General features: G+C 38.8%; 1 protein-coding gene across 5 annotated transcripts; it reads left to right on the top strand.

The window, feature by feature from the left end:
* Window positions 1-1,713: 1,713 nt before the first annotated feature.
* Window positions 1,714-19,143, top strand: GDPD2 (glycerophosphodiester phosphodiesterase domain containing 2). Of its 5 annotated transcripts, none has more exons than XM_053473642.1 (16): window positions 1,714-1,838; window positions 4,592-4,727; window positions 5,926-6,029; window positions 6,135-6,228; window positions 6,642-6,701; window positions 6,832-6,930; window positions 14,377-14,470; window positions 15,118-15,263; window positions 15,345-15,427; window positions 15,520-15,670; window positions 15,788-16,009; window positions 16,126-16,271; window positions 17,929-18,076; window positions 18,198-18,280; window positions 18,564-18,592; window positions 19,032-19,143. In XM_053473642.1, the coding sequence occupies exons 2-16, from the start codon at window positions 4,629-4,631 to the stop codon at window positions 19,076-19,078; spliced, it is 1,605 nt and encodes a 534-aa protein (XP_053329617.1). In that variant the 5' UTR covers window positions 1,714-1,838; window positions 4,592-4,628; the 3' UTR covers window positions 19,079-19,143. The 5 variants fall into 5 exon arrangements, with proteins under 5 accessions (XP_053329617.1, XP_053329621.1, XP_053329622.1 ...); XM_053473646.1 differs by lacking the exon at window positions 1,714-1,838 and adding an exon at window positions 1,984-2,001; XM_053473647.1 differs by lacking the exon at window positions 1,714-1,838 and adding an exon at window positions 2,071-2,088.
* Window positions 19,144-20,185: the final 1,042 nt, after the last annotated feature.

Genomic DNA, 20,185 nt, shown 5'->3' with positions numbered 1-20,185 from the left:
GGAAGGATATTCATCTTCAGGACCCCAATGCGGTCAAACCACGAGATGTGTGGTACCGCCCATGTACGCAAGTCAGCAGTCACTGATGTTACTGATGCGTCATTACTAAAATTATTTTAAGGAATACTTGTTTCACATTTTATCTATCTATTTCACAGTTAGCTGGCTGATGTTTTATTTATCTATTGATAAAACTTAATTTTGCATTTGCGCCAAAATAAATGATGCCAGTTTTGTTATCATTATATGTGAAGAATGCCATGGTCTAATGAATGAATTGTGTTAAAATAACACCGAAACAGGCTGGTTAATCTGTGTCTCTTTGCCAATCGGGTCACTTTGTACTTTCATAAGAAATCTGACCCCAGAATCTGAGGTTGCTATGGTGATGTTCATACGCTTCACAAGCTTGCCTTTTCATTCATTTTTTAAGCAACGAGTCCTTCTGAATGCTACAAAAGCCTGTGACTACAGCTCAAAGGGACCTCAGTGTCCTTCCGGCTCCACCGTCTGAATGATGCACACTGGGAGCTGTAGAACAAACCTCCCAGCACGGTGCACATGTGTGCAGCCTGGATAGATTAGAAACAAAACATGTAAATAAATAATGCAGTGCCACATGTACAAAACAATTCTACACAAATCAAGTGAAGCAAAAATATTATTAGGGAATATATTCGATTAGGTTCTTTCCAATACATTTTTAAGCAATGCCAAATAGTTGTCTTTTAACATGGGAAAATGTTACTCAAGCTATACAAGAAAAAACATCTTATTATATGCTATATATGGCTGATGAAGAGGAAACTGAAAAGTAATATATTTTTTATATATGTTTTTTTTAGTGGTCCCAGCCTGGAATCCATGATCATTATTTGGGGATTAGTCAGGGGGTTGAATTGCAAACCATTTATTAACCACTGTTAAAATGAAATAGTTGGCCAAACACATCATAAATATGGGGGGATTCCGTCCACACATTTGCAAGGGCAACACCACAAAAATGTAAAGGGACAACAGTTATCATTTACATTAAAGTGCATTAATGGCTAAAGCGACCCATTAATAATACATTGTCAATGTATTGTGCAGAGGTTTAAAATGGGCATACTTCATGAAACGTTGAAGATATTACAACTTGATTTATAGGTGAACAAAACTGCTGCTCCTCTTATTCTGAGTTCACAAGGCCAGGCTTGTTAATATTTATCATAACTACATTATTTTACATATGATATTATTGAAAGAGTTAAATCAACTTTTCAGGATTGTAAGTGAAATTTATAAACAAAAATAATTTGCCATTTTTTAAATGTTAAAAACTAAGCATACTTGTAAAATTCACAAGTAATGAAGATAAGATCTAATCTACTTTGAAATGTGCACTGATTCACCAGAACAGATTGTACAGTTTAAAGGGACTTGCTCTACTTATACAGTATGAGAAAGGCAAGCCTGAAGCTAAGAACCAGATCAGCTTTTGTATCTTATTCATTTGTGTTTGCTGTTCAAATAAATAATTATGTATGTCAAAGTTTTACAAGTAAATAAAAAATAAAAGCTCCAGGTTTTTACTCATCCCAACATTCCCCTTTCCTTGGTTTGCTTGGTAATACTAACAATAGACCACTAGGCGGCGCTGGATTGGTTTTATTTCGCCCCGGGTCAACACAAGGATGAAAGAAGCACATCATTGTGAATAGGAGGGAAACTGTGGAGGTGGCAGAGAAGTGCGGGTGTTATAATGATGGGAACGTATAGGTAGAGGAGGGAAATACTACTTTACGTAGAAGGACCTGGACTTTGCTAAGTTACCAGGGCCGGAGGATCCATCACAGGTAGGGTCCTGGACACAAAGTAGAGAACTGCTTTACTTTACTCCACCCTGGTTTAAGGAGCACAGCGTGGTGGATTAGCTTTTCGTTTTCACTTATTGCGGTGATCGGAGTGTTGTGAATGATGATGCCATAAGTGATGTCGCGATATGCGAGTAACGATGCAGTTAAGTAGTGTAGAAATGCGGCGCGACTTGGGGATGATTGTGCTGTCTCGGGACTGTTTGCCAATCGACCTGCTGGGATGTGCTGAGTGAGTTAGGAGGATATTAATTATTTTCATTTCAGTAGCTCAGTATGGGTTTTTGGTTACGTTTTGAGGGAGATTTCGGATTGTTCTTATTTTACAGATTACAAATATCGGTGTTTTCAGAATTATTTTGGTAAATTGCTCTTAATTAGTAGTTACATCGATTTGTAAATTGCCAATTTAACCCATATCACCTTTTTAATTCCAATTCCTCTTTTTAAATGCTCCAAGCTTTATCATGCTACACATAGATAGTCGGTGCTCCCATTACTTACCTTGTGCCAGGAGTTACTGAGCTGCAACTCTTAGACTTATAAGTAAAATCTGGGGGGAAATGGTAAATGTGGACTAATTGAAATTGGTAAATGTGGAGTAATTAGACAGTTGCTAATGGTAGCACTGGATGATGTTCAGCACTTACTTTTGTTTTACTTAATCCTTGAATAGTAGCAATAAAAATACTAGATACTCTAGGAGTAAAGTAGGTGTAGCGATTACAGCTAATAATTAGTATTATTTCTTTTATTTATATAACGCCAACAATTTACACGCTTCTTACGATATACAAATATTCAAAATGATACATCAGGTAAAGAGTGCTCTGCTCGCAAATTTACAATTTAGAATGAATTATAAATGCTGTAAGGTAACTATCATCCAAAATTGGGTACATTATAAATATATAAAAAAATGTGAAATTTGGGAACAGACTACTTTTGCAATTCCTATTTTTGTTTAAATATATTAGTCATTCCCATACATTTTTTCTAGAGCTAGTCCATAACATAATGACAGCGTTATGTATCATATTTACTTGTACAGAGACATGCAATACCAGTCACAACAAGTGAAACTATAATTGTTAGGTTCGGGTAAGCAGTACAAAGTATGGGAGTCCTCTGAAATAGCCCAGGGGCTTTTTCAATGTTTAAATATTTTTTTAGACAATTTGCAGGTGTTTGAAATGTTTTCGAAACCTACAAATGCTTGGGGCAGAATTTAAAAGAGCCCAAAAATGTCATAAGCAAGTTTAAGTAAGTAGCTGTTGATTGACATTGCCAGGATGATAGATGAGGACACCTTGCTGATAAGAGAGCCTGTCTGCTAGGTATGTAGGACAATTTTACAAAAAAGTGCCCAGCTCTACTTATAGTTGTCCTTTATTACTGAATTTTGGGAGGTTTGCAATACATTGGCCACTGCACAGCGAAAAGGGATGTAGGATTAGAGACTTCTATTATTATTATTATTTTATTTTTTTCCTCAAACTAAGCAGTCTAAATCCTAAACCCTTTTGCTCAAGCTGGGATTTCCATGAATTGTGGCCTGTTTGCAGCCCTCAAGGACTGGCTTTGTGTGCCCGTGCTCTAATAGTAGCAAAGCAATCAAGATTTTATTGATAAATGATGTCACACTATATTGCAACACTCCTATAACAGTCTGATTTTAGGTGGTGGATACCTGAAATGCTTTGCTTTTTTTATACCAAATAGTATAAAAATATCATTTTGATTGGTATCTAACTTAATAGAAAAGTGATTAAAATGATCATTTGAATGATGCAAACATACAATTTGCTGTTCTCTATCAAGAATTCCAAGGTCAAAGTAAAAGAAGATAGATACCACAAATGCCACCTTCGCTTGCAGTTTCCATTTTTTTTTGTGTGTGAAAGATGTAGACATTTGACCTAAGGCTTCCAATCTACTTCAAATGGGTGGATCATGTATAAAAGGCTTCCACACACACCTTTAATACTTTTAACAGCTCTCTTTGATGACTCACATCTCCCAAAACTTTATCTTGAATACTATATAAATAACCTTATAAACCGCAAACATCACAAAAATCTACAAGCGTGTTCGTTTTAGTATGTCGTGGGAATTATTTTGAATTCCATATTGTTGCTTGGTCTACTGGACTTAATTATTTCATATTAATATTACCTTTATATAAGCTGCCAGCTTTATGAATCCACGTACAGTAACGTTAACATGCTTAGAACATTTTCAAAGTTCACATCCCATTCGTGACTGATGATGCCACCGCCATCATTCAAGGAAAAATACTTTGTGTGTACAATGTTTACGTTACAAATGAGTAATACTTAGCCCCCCCCCCCCAGCCTCAGACCCACCAACACCAATTTCTCATTACTTTTATCTACCTTCTTTGATCAAGGTCTAAAATTAGGGACTAATGATCTGTAAGAGAAACACATGTGGATGAGTTCTCCCCCCCCTCACAATGTCAGAATATGCAAACCCAACAGGGGCTTCTCAAGGTGTGATTGACATGTAGTCTTTCTAGTCCCTCCCAATCTGGTCTGACTTGTTCTGTAAAATATATGAAAGCGGAAATTTGTTGCATGTCATGCCAAAGAGGTATAGGTAATAGAGATTACTTATAATTCTCCAGTGACTGTTTGAACTGATGTTGATTACACCTTATATATATATATATATGTAAATGTGTATTTAATCTTTTTAATGTACGTGCCTTCTAGCTAATTTCCTCGACGTTGCTTTTCATTGTGCTCCACGATGTCATGGGCCGGTTTTGGGAAATGCTGCTGTCGTAGCATTTGGTGGTTTCATAGCTGTGAGTGCAGTAGACACAAGAATGAAAAACGAAGAAGTACGGTGAGTTAGTATTACAGTTTATATATATATCTATATCTATCTCTATCAAGGTCTGGTTTATTTCAATTTTTTCCACTGAGCCTCTGTCCGGCTGAGACTATGATTGGTGTGTGTCTTGGTTTGGTTTTCTGAGTGAATGGGCTATTCTCTGCATGTTATGAGTGCATGTTTACCCATGTATCTTAAAGTGTTTCTTATTATTATTAGTGTCACTAGTTGTTTTAAAAAAAAAAAATTATAATTTATGTTGGCTGTATATGCCTGTTTACTTATTTTTATTGTGGAAGCCTGTAATCAATTTTAGTGGATCATACAAATTTTGGTTACAGTACAATGGCTGATAATTATTTGAATGTTTGCTTTCTGGATTGCAAATGTCTGCTATTAAAGGCATACATTATTATTTAAGATTCCTGTAAAGAGTTTTTTATTTTATTTTTGCTTCTTTTATGCATGTCTGCCTAGGTTTACTTTATCACATGTTTTGCTTGCCAGTTAAGAGTAACAAGGAGGATATAAATCCACTGGCTCACAACCGTACTAATTCAACAATGGTTTTATACTTGAAGTTAAAGGCTTGTGCATACCTAGCGAATACACAATCAAATATATATAGCCGTATATTGCTTAGCCCACCACTACGTCAAGGTACCCCAAGTTTGACGAGTCCTATCTATTTTTTCATGGTTATATTTCTTACTACGGAGCTTAATCAGTGTGACTGCATTGAATTTTAACCCAATGAAACTCATCCCTTCTGTTACCTGTTTGTCTTTCCGTTATACAAACATGTTCCAATCTATAAATTAGATAAATAGGATCTTAATACTTAAATGATATCTTCTCTGGACATGATGGCTAATCCTCGCTGGAAACGTATTGAGTGCTTGTGTGGTCATTGTTGGAGCACCAAACGAAAATACGCTTACATGCCATAGAAATCCAGGGACAATTAAATCGTTATGGACATGGTCCTTTTTGTTGGGTATTACTAACTGCAATTAAACACCTTATACTGAATGTTTGTATTTAAGATAATGTGATTCTAAAATTCAATCAGCTTAAAGTAGCGTTCATCATGAGTTTTGTGCTTATGTAAAAAAACAACCCACAATTGATGTCTTCCACGGTTGGGTACTAGTATAATATGTTAATTGGTTAGAATGACTGATTTCTAAGACTCTTTCTTGTATTGCAGTGTGAGTGCATCTGGGTTCTCCTGATCCTCTGTATTTTCATTTTTACCTTGATTTGGATGTATATCACCCTGATCATAGAAAATGACATGCATAACTTTAATGAGTGAGTATTGCACGCTGCTTTTTTGTCATACCATTGTTTTTTTTAAGTACTTCATCTTCCCAAGCCTTTTTAATGATGAAACCATCATAAATGTTGTTCCTGCAGGTATATATTCAAGTCGCGAGGCTTTTGGGTGGACTGGTTTGTTGTCCTGGTCACAGTAACGGCTGTCCTGCTGACATACTGCTCCATACTACTGGTAGGATTTTTGATTGGGGAATGGTTGTGTGCTGGAGGGGACTGTGTTGGTGATAGAACCTGACTGCTATGAATTTGGGTTTGGTGATATCACATGGACTATTGGTAGTGTTATTTGTTGTGTAAAATATTTCGCAAAAAAATTTCTGATATTCCAATGTGATTTTTGTAAATGTGAACGGTGTTCTACAGATGCCAAAAATTACCTTTTTTATTTGACCAACAGTGCTTTGGAATGATAAGCTTTTGAGTGTCTTCCCTTTATCAAGTTAAAAGTATTTCTAATTATCAAAGTAAAACACACAGGTTAAATGTTTTATCATGTGTGACATCGCCATCTGCTGGCTATAAAGGAAACTGTGTAAATGGCTATCATTTATTTCCCATTTTTCTCTTCTGGCTGGAATGCTATAGATGACTTCAATGTGCCTTGTGGCCTGTGCCCAACCTCTCAAGTTGCACTGTCTGCATAAGGTAAGATAAGTATATATGACATTATTTCTTTTCATGTTTCAATAAAATCTTTACTTTTGTTTCTTTACTTTTTCTTGTCAAGTTTCTTTCTCGAAGCTGAACTGACCTGATGTCTTTGCCCTTTGAACAGGTTCTCGTATGTCTCTGTGCTGCAATTGTCATTTTGCTAATAGTTTTTTTGGATCTAAAGTGGAAAGAAGAATGGGATGCTGTTTCCATCTCATTGCAGGTAAATCCAATTTCATTTTTTAGTATAACTAACCCTTCACATGCCAAACTGCTGATCCTGTACCGTAATTTCCTGTAAGTGTGCCGGTTATTTTATGCTGTGCTTAAGAGAATAAGGAATATGGTACTTCAGTCTACATGTGGTATGTACACATAGGTCTTAACATTGTCTGACAACCCAGACTTCCTTGATGGTCAGGGAGGCCAAGTGCTAAATTTCCATTGTGGGGCTTTGCCTGTCTGCATCAGTGGGGTCATGTCCATGGGGGGCTGCTTCCTCTATCCGATGTGGTTCAGGGACACTGGCCTTCTGGGCTAGAGAGAATTAGAAATATACAACTTAACCTACCAGTGAGAGGTTATTTGATTTGGGACAGCTTTGCATCCAAATAGACCCATTTTTGTTCTATATAGCGGCTTATTGGAAGAATATCTGCCCCCTCCATTCGTAGGTAAATCGCAGAAGTTATTACTGGAAAATCTATTGAATGAACTATTGGCGAATATATGATACGTGAAATGTGATTAGTGGTGCTTTTTATATTTTCATGCAGAAAAAAAATCCCTTTGGTGTATAAACCCTTAAAATTACCAATAATTACCATATTGGCCCAATTATAGGCCGCACTGACAGGAGGATACAGGTCCCTGCGGCGCTGCGGGGATCTGGATCCTAACCTTGTTGCTTACCTGCAGCAGGGCTTAATGTAGAAAAAAAGACAAAACACCTGCGATACGAACTGCGCAACCCTTTGCTAAACTCCGATTATGGGCCACACCCCCACTTTAAAGACTTAAATTAGGTGGGAAAAGTGCGGCTTATAATCGGGCCAATACAGTATAGTATCCCAGTGAGTCAATGTGAGGTTCTGTCTAGTATTGATGCCAGGTGGTAGAATTGAGGACGTAAGGAATTTTATAAAGAAAACTCTGAGTTTTCAGAGATTTACTATAAAAGATAATATCTGTCCCTACAAAAACAGTGCCGTTTCCAAACATCCCAGCAGGTCTGTTCGAGACAATGTTGTTTCTTCCTGGATTCTCCTTAGCTCCTCTTTTACGTTTATAGGTTCTAAGGTCAACGCAATTTTCGCCAAAGCTTCTTCACTAGACTTCTCATTGGACGAAGATTTGTACAGTATTTTGTGGCAGGCTCCTTTGCCTCCCAAATTCAGAAAAATGCCTGTAAAGTCCTTAAAAACAGGGGGCTCAACTCAATTAGCGAGACTGATGCTGGATTGTGACCCTTCTAGCTGGGAGTGCGAAGAAAGTGAGGTTTCCTTCATCCATATTTGGTAGGAGTGTATATAACTATAAGCATAGTAGTTTAATGGCCTCCACCTTTTACTCAGGTGCTCCTGAGTGCAGATGCTCCTCCATTGCACTCCTCGAGCCATAGCCACATACAAGTGTTTGCCAACCAAACAACTTGCCGAATGCAGCTAATTGTATGAACCATTTATACTTGAAGAACCTGGTGGTTTCTTCCTATAGAGGAGGTTTGGGTAATGGAGGAACCGATGAGGCCTGCATCGAATCAGATGATATCTTACATGGCAACATAGCTTAGCTGGTCGGACTTCTTCTCATCTGCAGAAGTCAAATCACTCCTGAGAAAGACTGCCGACCCTGGGGCCTCATGCGACCTTTAGATGCAGTTCGGCTGGGCTCGGCCAATGTTTGCTCCCCTTCCTTGCTTTCAGCCGGACTTACCCGCTTTTTCCTTCCCCCTTTTTTTTCAGAATATATTTATACCTGAGGCGATGGTGACCGGATTATCTATGTGCAGTTGATATGTTAATTTGTTTGAGTAGCTAATATGTTAATTTGTTTGAGTAGCTAATATCAAAAAAAGACGCCATACTGTGTATTCTTTTTGGTTTTAATTGTACCTCTATTTTATTGCCTTTTTTTTCTTTTTAATCTTGAATTATGAACATTGTATATCATCATTATGAAAACCATTAAATTATTAAATGGTTTACCAAAAATTAAAACTATGCTAGCCACCGATTGGAAACTCTTATGGACTGTGTAAAATCCCTGCAGTGATTAGTGCATAGCGCAGGGGAGTCATATATGATTGAAGGGTGATCAGAAGCACGGCACAGGGCTGCTGACCCTAGGAGACTGCTGTGTAATATGGACGGCTATAAGCATTTTATCTCCGTAACTTTAACACTCAGGTAAATGCATTGCAGTTACATTAAGGGCTGGTTATAATAGGTTAACAAATGGTGATTAGCGCTTATACTTATGGGGTTAGTATCATGGTGCTTAGAGAGCTAAATTTGCCTGTACAGGTACTGTATTACACGCAAGCTGATTATATACAAGTGCCATTATTTGAATCAAATAGTTAATATATAAGTGTGCTAAATTGGAAGAGTTAATATATACATTGGCATCATACCGGGTTGTGTGAGAGGTGATGTGACCTGCTATAACCCTACTCTGCTATACATGCTTATTACTACCCGTTACTTATTACCATGTTGGGGCGTTTTCTGGTTTTATACATTATTTATGAAATTAATGTATCAAAGAAAGTTTGAGTTAAAGAAATTTCCAAAAAAACAAACAAAACACTTTTTGAATTAAACAAGTTGGACTTTACGGTTTTGTGGACTACAAGTCATATTACTCTTAGCATAATGACGAGGACGAGGAGTGACGAGGAGGCTGATTATTATCTTTTATTTATATAGCGCCAACAGTTTATACAGCGCTTAATACAATACATATATTCAAGGGGTATGACAAGAACTGACAGACTAAGACAGCGATGGGCAACCTTTTTGGCGTGGTGTGTCAAAAATCGGCAAAAAATCGAGCATAACTCGCGTGGTGTGTCACTTCGACAAAAAAACATAATTTTGCGCAATTTATAGTTTAAACTACAAAAATGTATAATTGCAATATATAATTGTATTTAATAAACCAAAAACAAATTATTTAACATACCTGCTTAGTAACTACTTACCTTTCAGGAGTCCTGCGGTGGGGGTGCAAGGCCTCTGTCTCCCAGCTCTGCCACTGTATGGAACAGTATAGAGTGATGGGAGTTATGATGTACTTTAGAGCATAATTAGATCATGAAAAAGACATTGGAAATGGTACAGCATAACACCCATCACTCTCACACACTTACCAATCCGCATATACCAATCCACACACATATACTAATCCACACACATACACCAATCCACACACATACACCAATCCACACACACACATACCAATCCACACGCATACACCAATCCACACGCATACACCAATCCACACGCATACACCAATCCACACGCATACACCAATCCACACATACACCAATCCACACACATACACCAATCCACACACACACATACCAATCCACACGCATATACCAATCCACACGCATACACCAATCCACACGCATACACCAATCCACACGCATACACCAATCCACACGCATACACCAATCCACACGCATACACCAATCCACACGCATACACCAATCCACACGCATACACCAATCCACACGCATACACCAATCCACACGCATACACCAATCCACACACATACACCAATCCACTCTCACTGTATGCTTCCCTACCTTTCCTCTTTTCTCCTTACAGCTCCTTTTCCTGCTCTTCGCTCCTCTTCTTCTTCAGTTCTTCTGTCTTCTTCCGAGGGCACGGGGTTCAGAGGGCACGGGCAGCGGTGGGCGCGGCTTCAGTGTTGTGCGCCGGGATCTGACAACAAACCCCGGCGCACAACAGCTGTTGCCGCGCGGATCGCAAGGGAGCGGTATCGGAGGTCTTTAACAGACCTCCGGCTCCCTTGAGTGATTTTAAGCCGGGTTCAAGGGAGATCCTTGAACCGGCTTAAAATCACTCAAGGGAGCCGGTGGTCTGTTAAAGACCTCCGATACCGCTCCCTTGCGAGCCTGCTCCTCCAGCGGCGGACATTACTGTCCGTCTCTGGAGGGGTGCCGGGTGCCGGCAAGTTGGCACCCCCCTGATGAGCGGCACCCGGTGCGGACCGCCCCCCCCCCGCTAGGTACGCTACTGCACGTCCCGCCCCCCCCCCCCCCCGTTCTTCCAGCACATATTCTTTCATCCTCGGCGGCCGTGCAGGAGCCGAGGATGAATCGCATGAAATCCTGCGCGTGTCACCCCAAATGGCTACGCGTGTCAGCACTGACACGCGTGTCATAGGTTCGCCATCATTGGACTAAGACAAACCGATACATTAGGTGTAGAGAGCCCTGCTCGCAAGCTTACAATCCTGTTAGTTCCAAAAGTGGGTTACAGTTTTACAGATTTACTTTCATTTTTGTTTATTTAGCCCTTTAGCATGTACGTCTTAAACTAGGGATCTATGAAACAAAATATAACTTGTCCTGAACAAAATAATATATATGTTAGCCTGGGTAAATAATTACTTCTGAGAAGCCCATTCAGTAGTCCTACTGTAGGATACAAAAGGTTCTAAATACAACAAAGTAACCGGGACAGCAGTTTTTTTTTTTTTTTAATGTAAGTAGCCATTAAACCAGAAACAATTTCAAAGTGTGTGTATGCGCATGTGTCTCTCCTTTCCCTCTCCCATATTCACAATTGGATACAGATTTCAGATTTTAATATTCATTTTTTTTTAATGGTTGCTTTAATTTATGAAGTGTTATTTCTTTATATGACCTTTTGTTTCTTAGCTAGTCAGAGCCGGATGGTCACAATGAGCTCTTTCTTTGGGCTGATTTATTAATGGGCCTTTTTGCTGCCCTTTCCCCTGGACTGAACGCTGCCAGTCCTCCCCTGGTTTAATTTGGTACTCTTTCCACTTGATTACTTTAACTGGGTAAAGCTCTGGTTTGATTTGGTTTATAGCTTGTTCTGTTTGTGATACTTTTGTTTCATTTTCCTGCTTTTTATTGGACTGATGTTTAGGCTTCTGGAATTGTGCAACTGAACTTTCTGCGTCATTAAAGGGACAAGCTGGGTCATATTTCGTATTTCAGGCATCTGTGCTGCAAGCTAAGAGTGCTTTAGTAACCCCTGTTACTGTGATATCCCTGTGCAGCTGTTTCACTTACCCTTAAATTGCCTGCTAACACCTGTGTTTTTCTAGGGCATCAGCCCTGGGTTAGGTCTAGGGCTGTGCCCCAGGTAAATACACCGCTGTAGCACAAGGGTGTGGTGTATTTCCTAAATATGTTACAACTAATATTAAAATGACATGAACTCTTTCCTCTCTTACTTTCTTCCCTTTCTTTCCTCTCTTTCCTCCCCCGCTTTCTCCCTTTGTTTCCCTCTTGTTCTTTCTCCAAATCTGTGAAACAAAATTAAATCTCTTCTGCCACGGCAGCAACAGCAAAATGCAACTTTTCACGTCACGTCTTTTCTTGAATATTTAATTTTTGGTATGTATGAAGCTGCAAACTGCAGAACCTGTTAAAAGTAACATTACCTATTTAATGCTGTTCTCTATGAAATAAGTGAGGTATGAAAAAGATAGAATTGTCCTTTTGTCTAGCAGTGCTGTGTAGGGAGAAGAGGCTGTGTGCATGCTTATACCCCCTTCAATGTCTTGAAGGGGAGACCTCTTATTTCAGACATAGTGACAATCATAGAAATAAAGCCTCTGCAGTGTAAACATACCATAACCAGCTACATCTATTATATGGAACAAGTCCAAATATCTTATGTTTCATACTAAAGAAACTCATTTTAACAAAACAAACAGATGCAAGCCTTCCTGTAGTTATAAACCTTTTAAACCAACCCAAAATAATTACACATATTAAAAACATCCTAAAGGATATGAGATGTTCTACTTTTTATGTGTCTCAAGAGAAAGGTAAATGTTTACTACTAGGGAACTAGGTTACTAGAGATAAAAAAAATACAGTGCTTTCTCCCCTCTCCAATCTTGTAAAGTTCGGTTCAAAAACAAAAGCTTTGAGATATTCTACAAATGTTCACGAAGCATAGCATATTTAACTGTTTATTTATGGCTGTCATCGCTCACAGTTTTTAAATAGGAGCGACATCTTGTGGTCAGTGTACAGAATTGCATGTTTCTTTTGGTGTATAACAAATACAATTTATGCAGAGTATTTGTCTGCTTCACCATTTTCTAATCATGGCTTCACTACAAATATATATATATATATATATATATATATATATATATATATATATATATATATATATATATATATATATATATATAATTTTTTTTTTTTTTTACATATATGAAAGTGAATTAACCAGATATACAAATTATTGAATGTATTCTTCACACCAATGTCTCGGGTCTCGACTCTCTCCTCTACAGTCTGTCCTAAATGCCGCTGCTAGGCTTATCTTCCTTGCACGTCTTTCCTCTTCTGCTTCCCCGCTCTGTGAAACCCTCCACTGGCTCCCAATTACCTTTAGAATTAAATTTAAAATCCTTGTACTGACATAAAAGGCCATCCATAATACTGTTCCTCCATACATTTCTGACCTCATTAGCAAATACTCTCCTACTCGATCCCTATGTTCTTCCCACGAGCTAAGGCTCTCCTCACTTATTACCTCTTCCTTTTCCTGTCTACAAGATTTCACTTGGGCTGCCCCCATCTCTGGAATCTACTTCCACCGAACCTTCAGCGTTCACCCTCCCTCCGACATTCAAGAAACATCTAAAAACCCACTTCTTCAGAGAAGCCGCACCTTAGCTGCTAGAACTTCCTTGTCATCGATACAATCACCACACTACCTCTCACCCTTTCTCTATGCCTTATGTTTGTCACCCCATTCCCTCAAGATTGTAAGCTTGCAAGCAGGTCTCTCTCCACCTAGTGTATCGGTTTGTCTTAGTGTGTCAATTCTTGTCTTGTCATACACCTTTTATGTATTGTATTAAGCGTTGCGTAAACTGTTGGCACTATATAAATAAAAGATAATAATAATAATAATAATAAGTGCTAAATGTTGTGGTAACTCCAGTCCATTGCCAACTAGTAAAGAAACTGCAACTCTGGACTTAACTAAGTGGTGTTTATTATGAATACTTTGGATGGTTCCAGCAACTATATTTGCATGCAACCTCCAAAAACACGATCAGTTAGTATCAAATCCAACCTAGTTTAAGGCTTTTAGGAATAATCTTGTAACGATAAAAACAGCGCACTCAAGTATATGACCTTTGTGTTAGCATTCTTCTGCGGCTGCATTGCCCCGCAGTATAATTTTGGTGCTGTAAGGGAGGAGCGCTATTATAGAATGACATTAGAACAAAGACCCTGATGTGCTACTCTTGAACTGGAAAATGATATTTAATATCACATTTTTACATAGCAAACGGTTTGCATGTTCTTGCAAGTTATTCAACTAAGAAAAGCTCCATTGCTTCTACCTATGAACACAGAACATTCTCCTAGTTTGTCTCTTACCTACTGTATGTTATGTTTTCGTTTTAGTCAACCAGTCCCTTTTTACACATTGGAGCTGTGATTGGGATGTCTGCTTTTTCTTGGGTCCTTGCTGGCTATTTTTGGAGTGTAAACAATAAAGGTATATTGGTGGGGTATTTTGCATTACATTTATTAATAGAGCATTGCCAAAATCGGTAGTGCTATAACAGCTGAGGGATGGAAACATTTACAACAACGTTTAAAATTGCCATATATTTAAGACATTCTTGTACAGTAGGAGAAGAGGATTATGCTCATCCATGCATACAATCTATTAGCGTGCTGCAGTAACGGAACTGAATGAACGTAAATCACATTCACAATTAAAGGGAATGTTTTTATTTGAGACAAAAAATACTATATTTGTTATGCCTCAATCACCTGTGCCCTGCAGAATGTTCCTCTGTAGGCTTCAATAATAATTATCCAACCCCTGTAGCATGCTTCCAAGATGATGGTATAAATGTGGTACCACTGGGTCCAGTTCAGATGCTTGGATTACACTGGGACAATTAAGTAATTTTTTTTTTTTTAGCATTAAGCATTATTTATAGAGGCAAAACATGAGGAGTACTCTGGAACATTGTTATTTTATAAGATATCGGTAGAATATTCTGTTGATTGCACTTAGCCCCCTTTAGAAATATGTTTATTAGACGCACAGTTAGCACAGCCTATTTTTTGTGGTTTCATATTCTAGTTTATTTTCATTTCATCCATCATGTCCCCTGCTTTTTCCTATTGCAGTGCTAAAGTATCTCCTACTGGCGGCATTTGTCATCCTCGTTGGTGCTTTGTATGTATCCCCTTTATTCATTTCATCCCCCTGTATCATTGAAGCATCAAAACTCCCTCCTAAACCAAAACTCAATGGCCATCGTGGGGCTCCAATGGTGAGTTAGAAGCTGAAATTACTTGATAAAAAGAAATATCTTGAAGTCTGAGAAGTACAAAGGTAACTTTTTTTCTTCTAGTTGGCTCCAGAAAATACAATGATGTCATTTGACAAAATGGCGGCATTAGGAACAAAAGTGTTTGAGACTGATGTCATGGTGAGGTAAGAGATGAGACTGCCCTGTCCTGTTGATAGTCTTGTCACACAAATATCTTAGCCCTTCACAGACTAGTTTTTATTTTCTGTTGCTTTAGTTGGGATGGAATTCCTTTCCTGATGCATGATAGTACCCTACTGCGAACCACTGATGTTGCACAAGTGTTTCCAGAGAGAGCAAAAGAAAACTGCAGCAATTTTGAATGGACTGATCTCCAGAAGTTAAATGCTGGTAACTGGTTTTTGCAGGTAACAACCCCTTTTCATGAGTCTTCATCTGCATGCATAACATGCCTTTGCCCATGCCTGTGCTTGCTCTGTGTCATTGTTCAATTATATTTCTCTACTTCTGTCCAAATTTTCTAGAGGAACCCATTTAATACAATGGGGTCACTGACTGACCTGGATATTCAAGAGGTGAAGAGACAAAAAATACCTACTTTGAATGACCTGCTGAATGCAGCTGAGAAGGAGAACATCTCAGTCCTTTTTGATCTGCGTCCACCTCCTGCTGGGCATCCGCATAATGAGAGCTATGTCAATATCACTTTAAGGACCATATTGAACTCAACAATTCGCCAAGAACTAGTTAGTATAATCCGTTTATTACCGTTTGTTAAATATGGAGCCACATTCATGTCCAGCAGTCCCTGCTCTGCTTACAGAACCTCATTAGTACAATGTTCTTTTGTTTTTTTTGTTAGATACTATGGCTTCCTGATGAGGAACGAGAGAATGTTATAGCAGAGGCTCCTGGTTTCCGTCAGATATATGGAAGGAAGAGAACAAAAAACGAAACCTTTGATTTTGTGAATCTGTCATATAGAACCCTGAGTGTGGATGAAATTCGGTGAGAACTCATTTCCTTTTCTCCTTCTACTGCATCCATGAACATATTTTTTTCCCAGTCAGTATAGTACCATGTGCCCACTGCCGTAAATAAATACTATAAGCTAGGGCTGCAACTAACGATTATTTTAATAATCGATTAGTTGGCCGATTTTTATTTTTTCGATTTAATCGGATAAAAAAATAAATTATTTTAAATTGAAGAAAAATTGCAATAAAAAGCCTACAATTTACACTTTCATCTCTTTATTGCAATGGCCTCTCTCTATTCACCTTCTTATTTTACTGACATAATAATAAAAGCTACAAGAACCCAAACACAGTGTTTCTCAAACTAGGTTTTAATACAAAGTTATTAGTAAATATTAATTCATATGTTAACTATTTTTCATATTTAATAAAAACTGAGAAAAAAAGCCTTGTTTAAATTTTTTTATTTACCAAACTGCCCCCATATATGCCTTATACCTCTTATATGCCAGATTCCACTGTGCCCCTGATATGCCTTATACTCCTTATATGCCAGTGATATGCAACTGAGCCCCCTGATATACCTTTTACCCCCTGATATGCCTAATATCGATATGCCTTATACCCCCTATATGTCCTGAAATTCATAATACCCCCCATACACCACTATAACTCACCCATACACCACTCTGCCTCCTCCCCCTCCCATACACCACTCTGGCTCCTCCCCCCTCTCATACTCCACTCTGCCTCCTCCCCCCTCCCATACACCACTCTGCCTCCTCCCCCCTCCCATACATCACTTTGGCTCCTCCCCTCCCATACACCACTCTGGCTCCCCCCCCTCTCATACTCCACTCTGCCTCCTCCCCCTCCTATACACCACTCTGCCTCCTCCCCCTCCCATACATCACTCTGCCTCCTCCCCCTCCCATACATCACTTTGGCTCCTCCCCTCCCATTCATCACTTTGGCTCCTCCCCTCCCATACATCACTTTGCCTCCTCCCCCTCCCATACATCACTTTGCCTCCTCCCCCTCCCATATACCACTCTGCCTCCTTCCCTCCCATACGTCACTTTGGCTCCTCCCCTCCCATACTCCACTCTGCCTCCTCCCATACACCACTGGCTCCTCCCATACTCCACTCTGCCTCCTCCCCCTCCCATACATCACTTTGCCTCCTCCCCCCTCCCATACTCCACTCTGCCTCCTGTGAACCTCCGTTGCTGACAAGACGCCAGGGAGCCGGGTAGAGGGGCAGAGTGGCGTATGGGAGGGGGAGGAGCCAGAGTGGTGTATGGGAGGGTGGCTCCCATACACCCCTCTGACTCCTCCCCCCTCCCATACATCACTCTGCCTCTCTACCCGGCTCCGTTACTGACAGGCACTTTCACTGCAGCTTCATAGAAGCCTCAGTGTAAGTGAAGGGCAGTAACGGAGTCTGTCTGTGTGATGCAGACCCTCACCGGCTGACAGAGAGGATGATTCTCTGTCAGCTGGTGGGGGTCTGCATCGCACAGACAGACTCCGTTACTGCCCTTCATTTACACTGAGGCTGCTTTTGTTCCATTTCAAGCAAATATACCTCTTTTGCACATTCATGTCAGATCTGTTTGTTTTCATTTCCATCTTCATGTACCCAATTCATTTTTTCTCTCCACTCTTTTTTTTGGTTCTCATGTAAGGTCATACCGAAAAGATAATGTATCGGTCAATCTTTATGTGGTTAACAAACCCTGGCTGTTCTCCTACGTCTGGTGTGCTGGGGCTACATCTGTCACTACCAATTCATGTCACTTTCTCCGGGATTTGCAGCGTCCTCTCTGGGTTTTGGTGAGTAAAACAGATCAGCTTCCATGCACCCATCAACAACCACTTTTGTATTACTCTCTGTACTGGTACCTTGTCATTCCCTTTTGACATAGTGTCAAAATTCTTCTGTCTACTCTTTCAGGCCCCAGATGACTACTTCATAATATGGATTCTTGCAGACTGCATATCCTTCCTTCATGTGGTCTGGGCATTTATGGTGCAGAGGTCAGTGGTCAATAAGTAATCCTTATTTTGGAAAACATAAAGTCCAGGGTATACTATAAGAACTAGGGATAGGACGTTCTCAACATGATTAATTTGAAAACCATATTACAGTAAAGTTTTATCAGTAAATCTAATCTCTAACTACTACTTGTGTTTCTGGGTGAGGGTGCCAGAAGAAGTTGTGATGTATATCCTGGGTAGACATCTTGTGTTAGGCTGTAATTGGGCCCATAGGATAATCTTTTTGCAATTCTGTTGGTTACCTTTGCATCTTTTGTTGCAGAAAATGCATGAGAAAGAAAGAACAAAAAGGTAAGCAGCCTCATCATTTATTATTAACAATTACCTGTTAATACTACTTTATTACTTATTTGTCACTTATTTTGTGTGGTGTGTGTGTGTGTGTGTATATATAATGTATGTATGTATGACTTTGGGTAATGATATACTCTTCCAAATATTACTCGTTTTCAGTACAGCACAGTACTTTTAATTCCAGGACTGAGCCGTAGACAAAATTGATAGAAAAGGCAACTATTGTTCATCTATTCTGTCACCATGGATTGAGAATGGGCTTTGCTTCTGTTAACATTTTGTACAGAGCTTGCATATTTCATCATAAGCATTTCATAGTGCTTTTTTTGTTTTGTTGACTTTGTACAGTCTCCCATCTAGCTTCTCTTGTGCACATAGTTCATTCAGAATTCATTGTACTTTTTATACACTTACTCATTGGCCCCTTACTTTACAGAGTCAGAGACTGTGTTACTTATGAAGCTGGAGAGTTTGAACTACTAACCTCGCTAGTTACAGCTGGATTGGATATGAATTGAAAGACTTCTCTCTGCATCGCAAAAAAAGAAGATGGATGCATGATCCAGTAGCACCTGGCCTTGTGCTAATACAATCTGATGATATAAACACACCTTCTTAGAAAGCAGTGTTTTAGGAACTGATGGATTGTTTAATGCCATCTATAAGGTGCAATTTTACCTACTCTTCTGACATTAACCATTAATAACTAAATGTAATGTTGAACACATCATTGCTAGTATGATTGAATACTAAAACCCTTCGGGAAGCAGTTCTTTCACCTTCTTTGTTGTTGTCAAGGAATTATTGATGATAGCAGCTGTTTATAGAATCAAACCCTCAATTAATTCAGCTTTAACGCCATCTTGAAGATAATTCATTTAGAATCCGGTTTAAAAGTATTCTTTGAAAGCCTCGGTTGTAAAATTTAATTTCCCTTTTTCCGGGCATTTTGCAATCTCTTACTTAAACTACTATTAATAATCCCTAGTTTTTACATTTACACTTGGATTGCTCCTATTAGCAGTTTATACACTGTTCCAACTTTCCAACTTAAATAGGCATGATGAAGAGACAAAAGCTTCTACTGCAAGATGTTCTGAGCTGGCTCTGCAACATTTAATAGTACATATAGATTTTTTTTTATTATTTAATAAATAATTTGCCAATTAAAAAAAAAAAGGAATCAGGTCAATTTAGGAAACTACAGTGGGGTTAGCTCTACTTACTTGAACTTTGTTAACTGGAAGAGATTGGACACATTTAGTAATATATATGTATATATGCAAATACCTTTGTACTCGCAAAAAAGCTAGTGGTGAGAGTGACTTTGTGTGTATGTGGATATAAAACATGCTTTTTTTTTTTTTTTTTTTTTTTTGTACGTGTAGAGACTACTTTAAATGGAAATTAAAAAAATGTCTTGAGAAAGTAAAGTTGTTTCAAAAATTATTTATTTTTCAGAGTTGAAATTCGTTTTCTTACTTGCATTGATCTTAAGAGGTCCAAACTCTGTCTATTGTGGTATAATTGTTCTCATGAATATTCAGGTCAGGTGAACAAACCTGTAAATAGTGAGACTTTACAGACCAA

This window comes from Spea bombifrons, chromosome 8 (genome assembly GCF_027358695.1).
Source record: "Spea bombifrons isolate aSpeBom1 chromosome 8, aSpeBom1.2.pri, whole genome shotgun sequence".
Taxonomy (NCBI): Eukaryota; Metazoa; Chordata; class Amphibia; order Anura; family Pelobatidae; genus Spea; species Spea bombifrons.
Note: the sequence above shows the minus strand (reverse complement) of the source record. Positions and strands in the feature narration are given on the sequence as shown.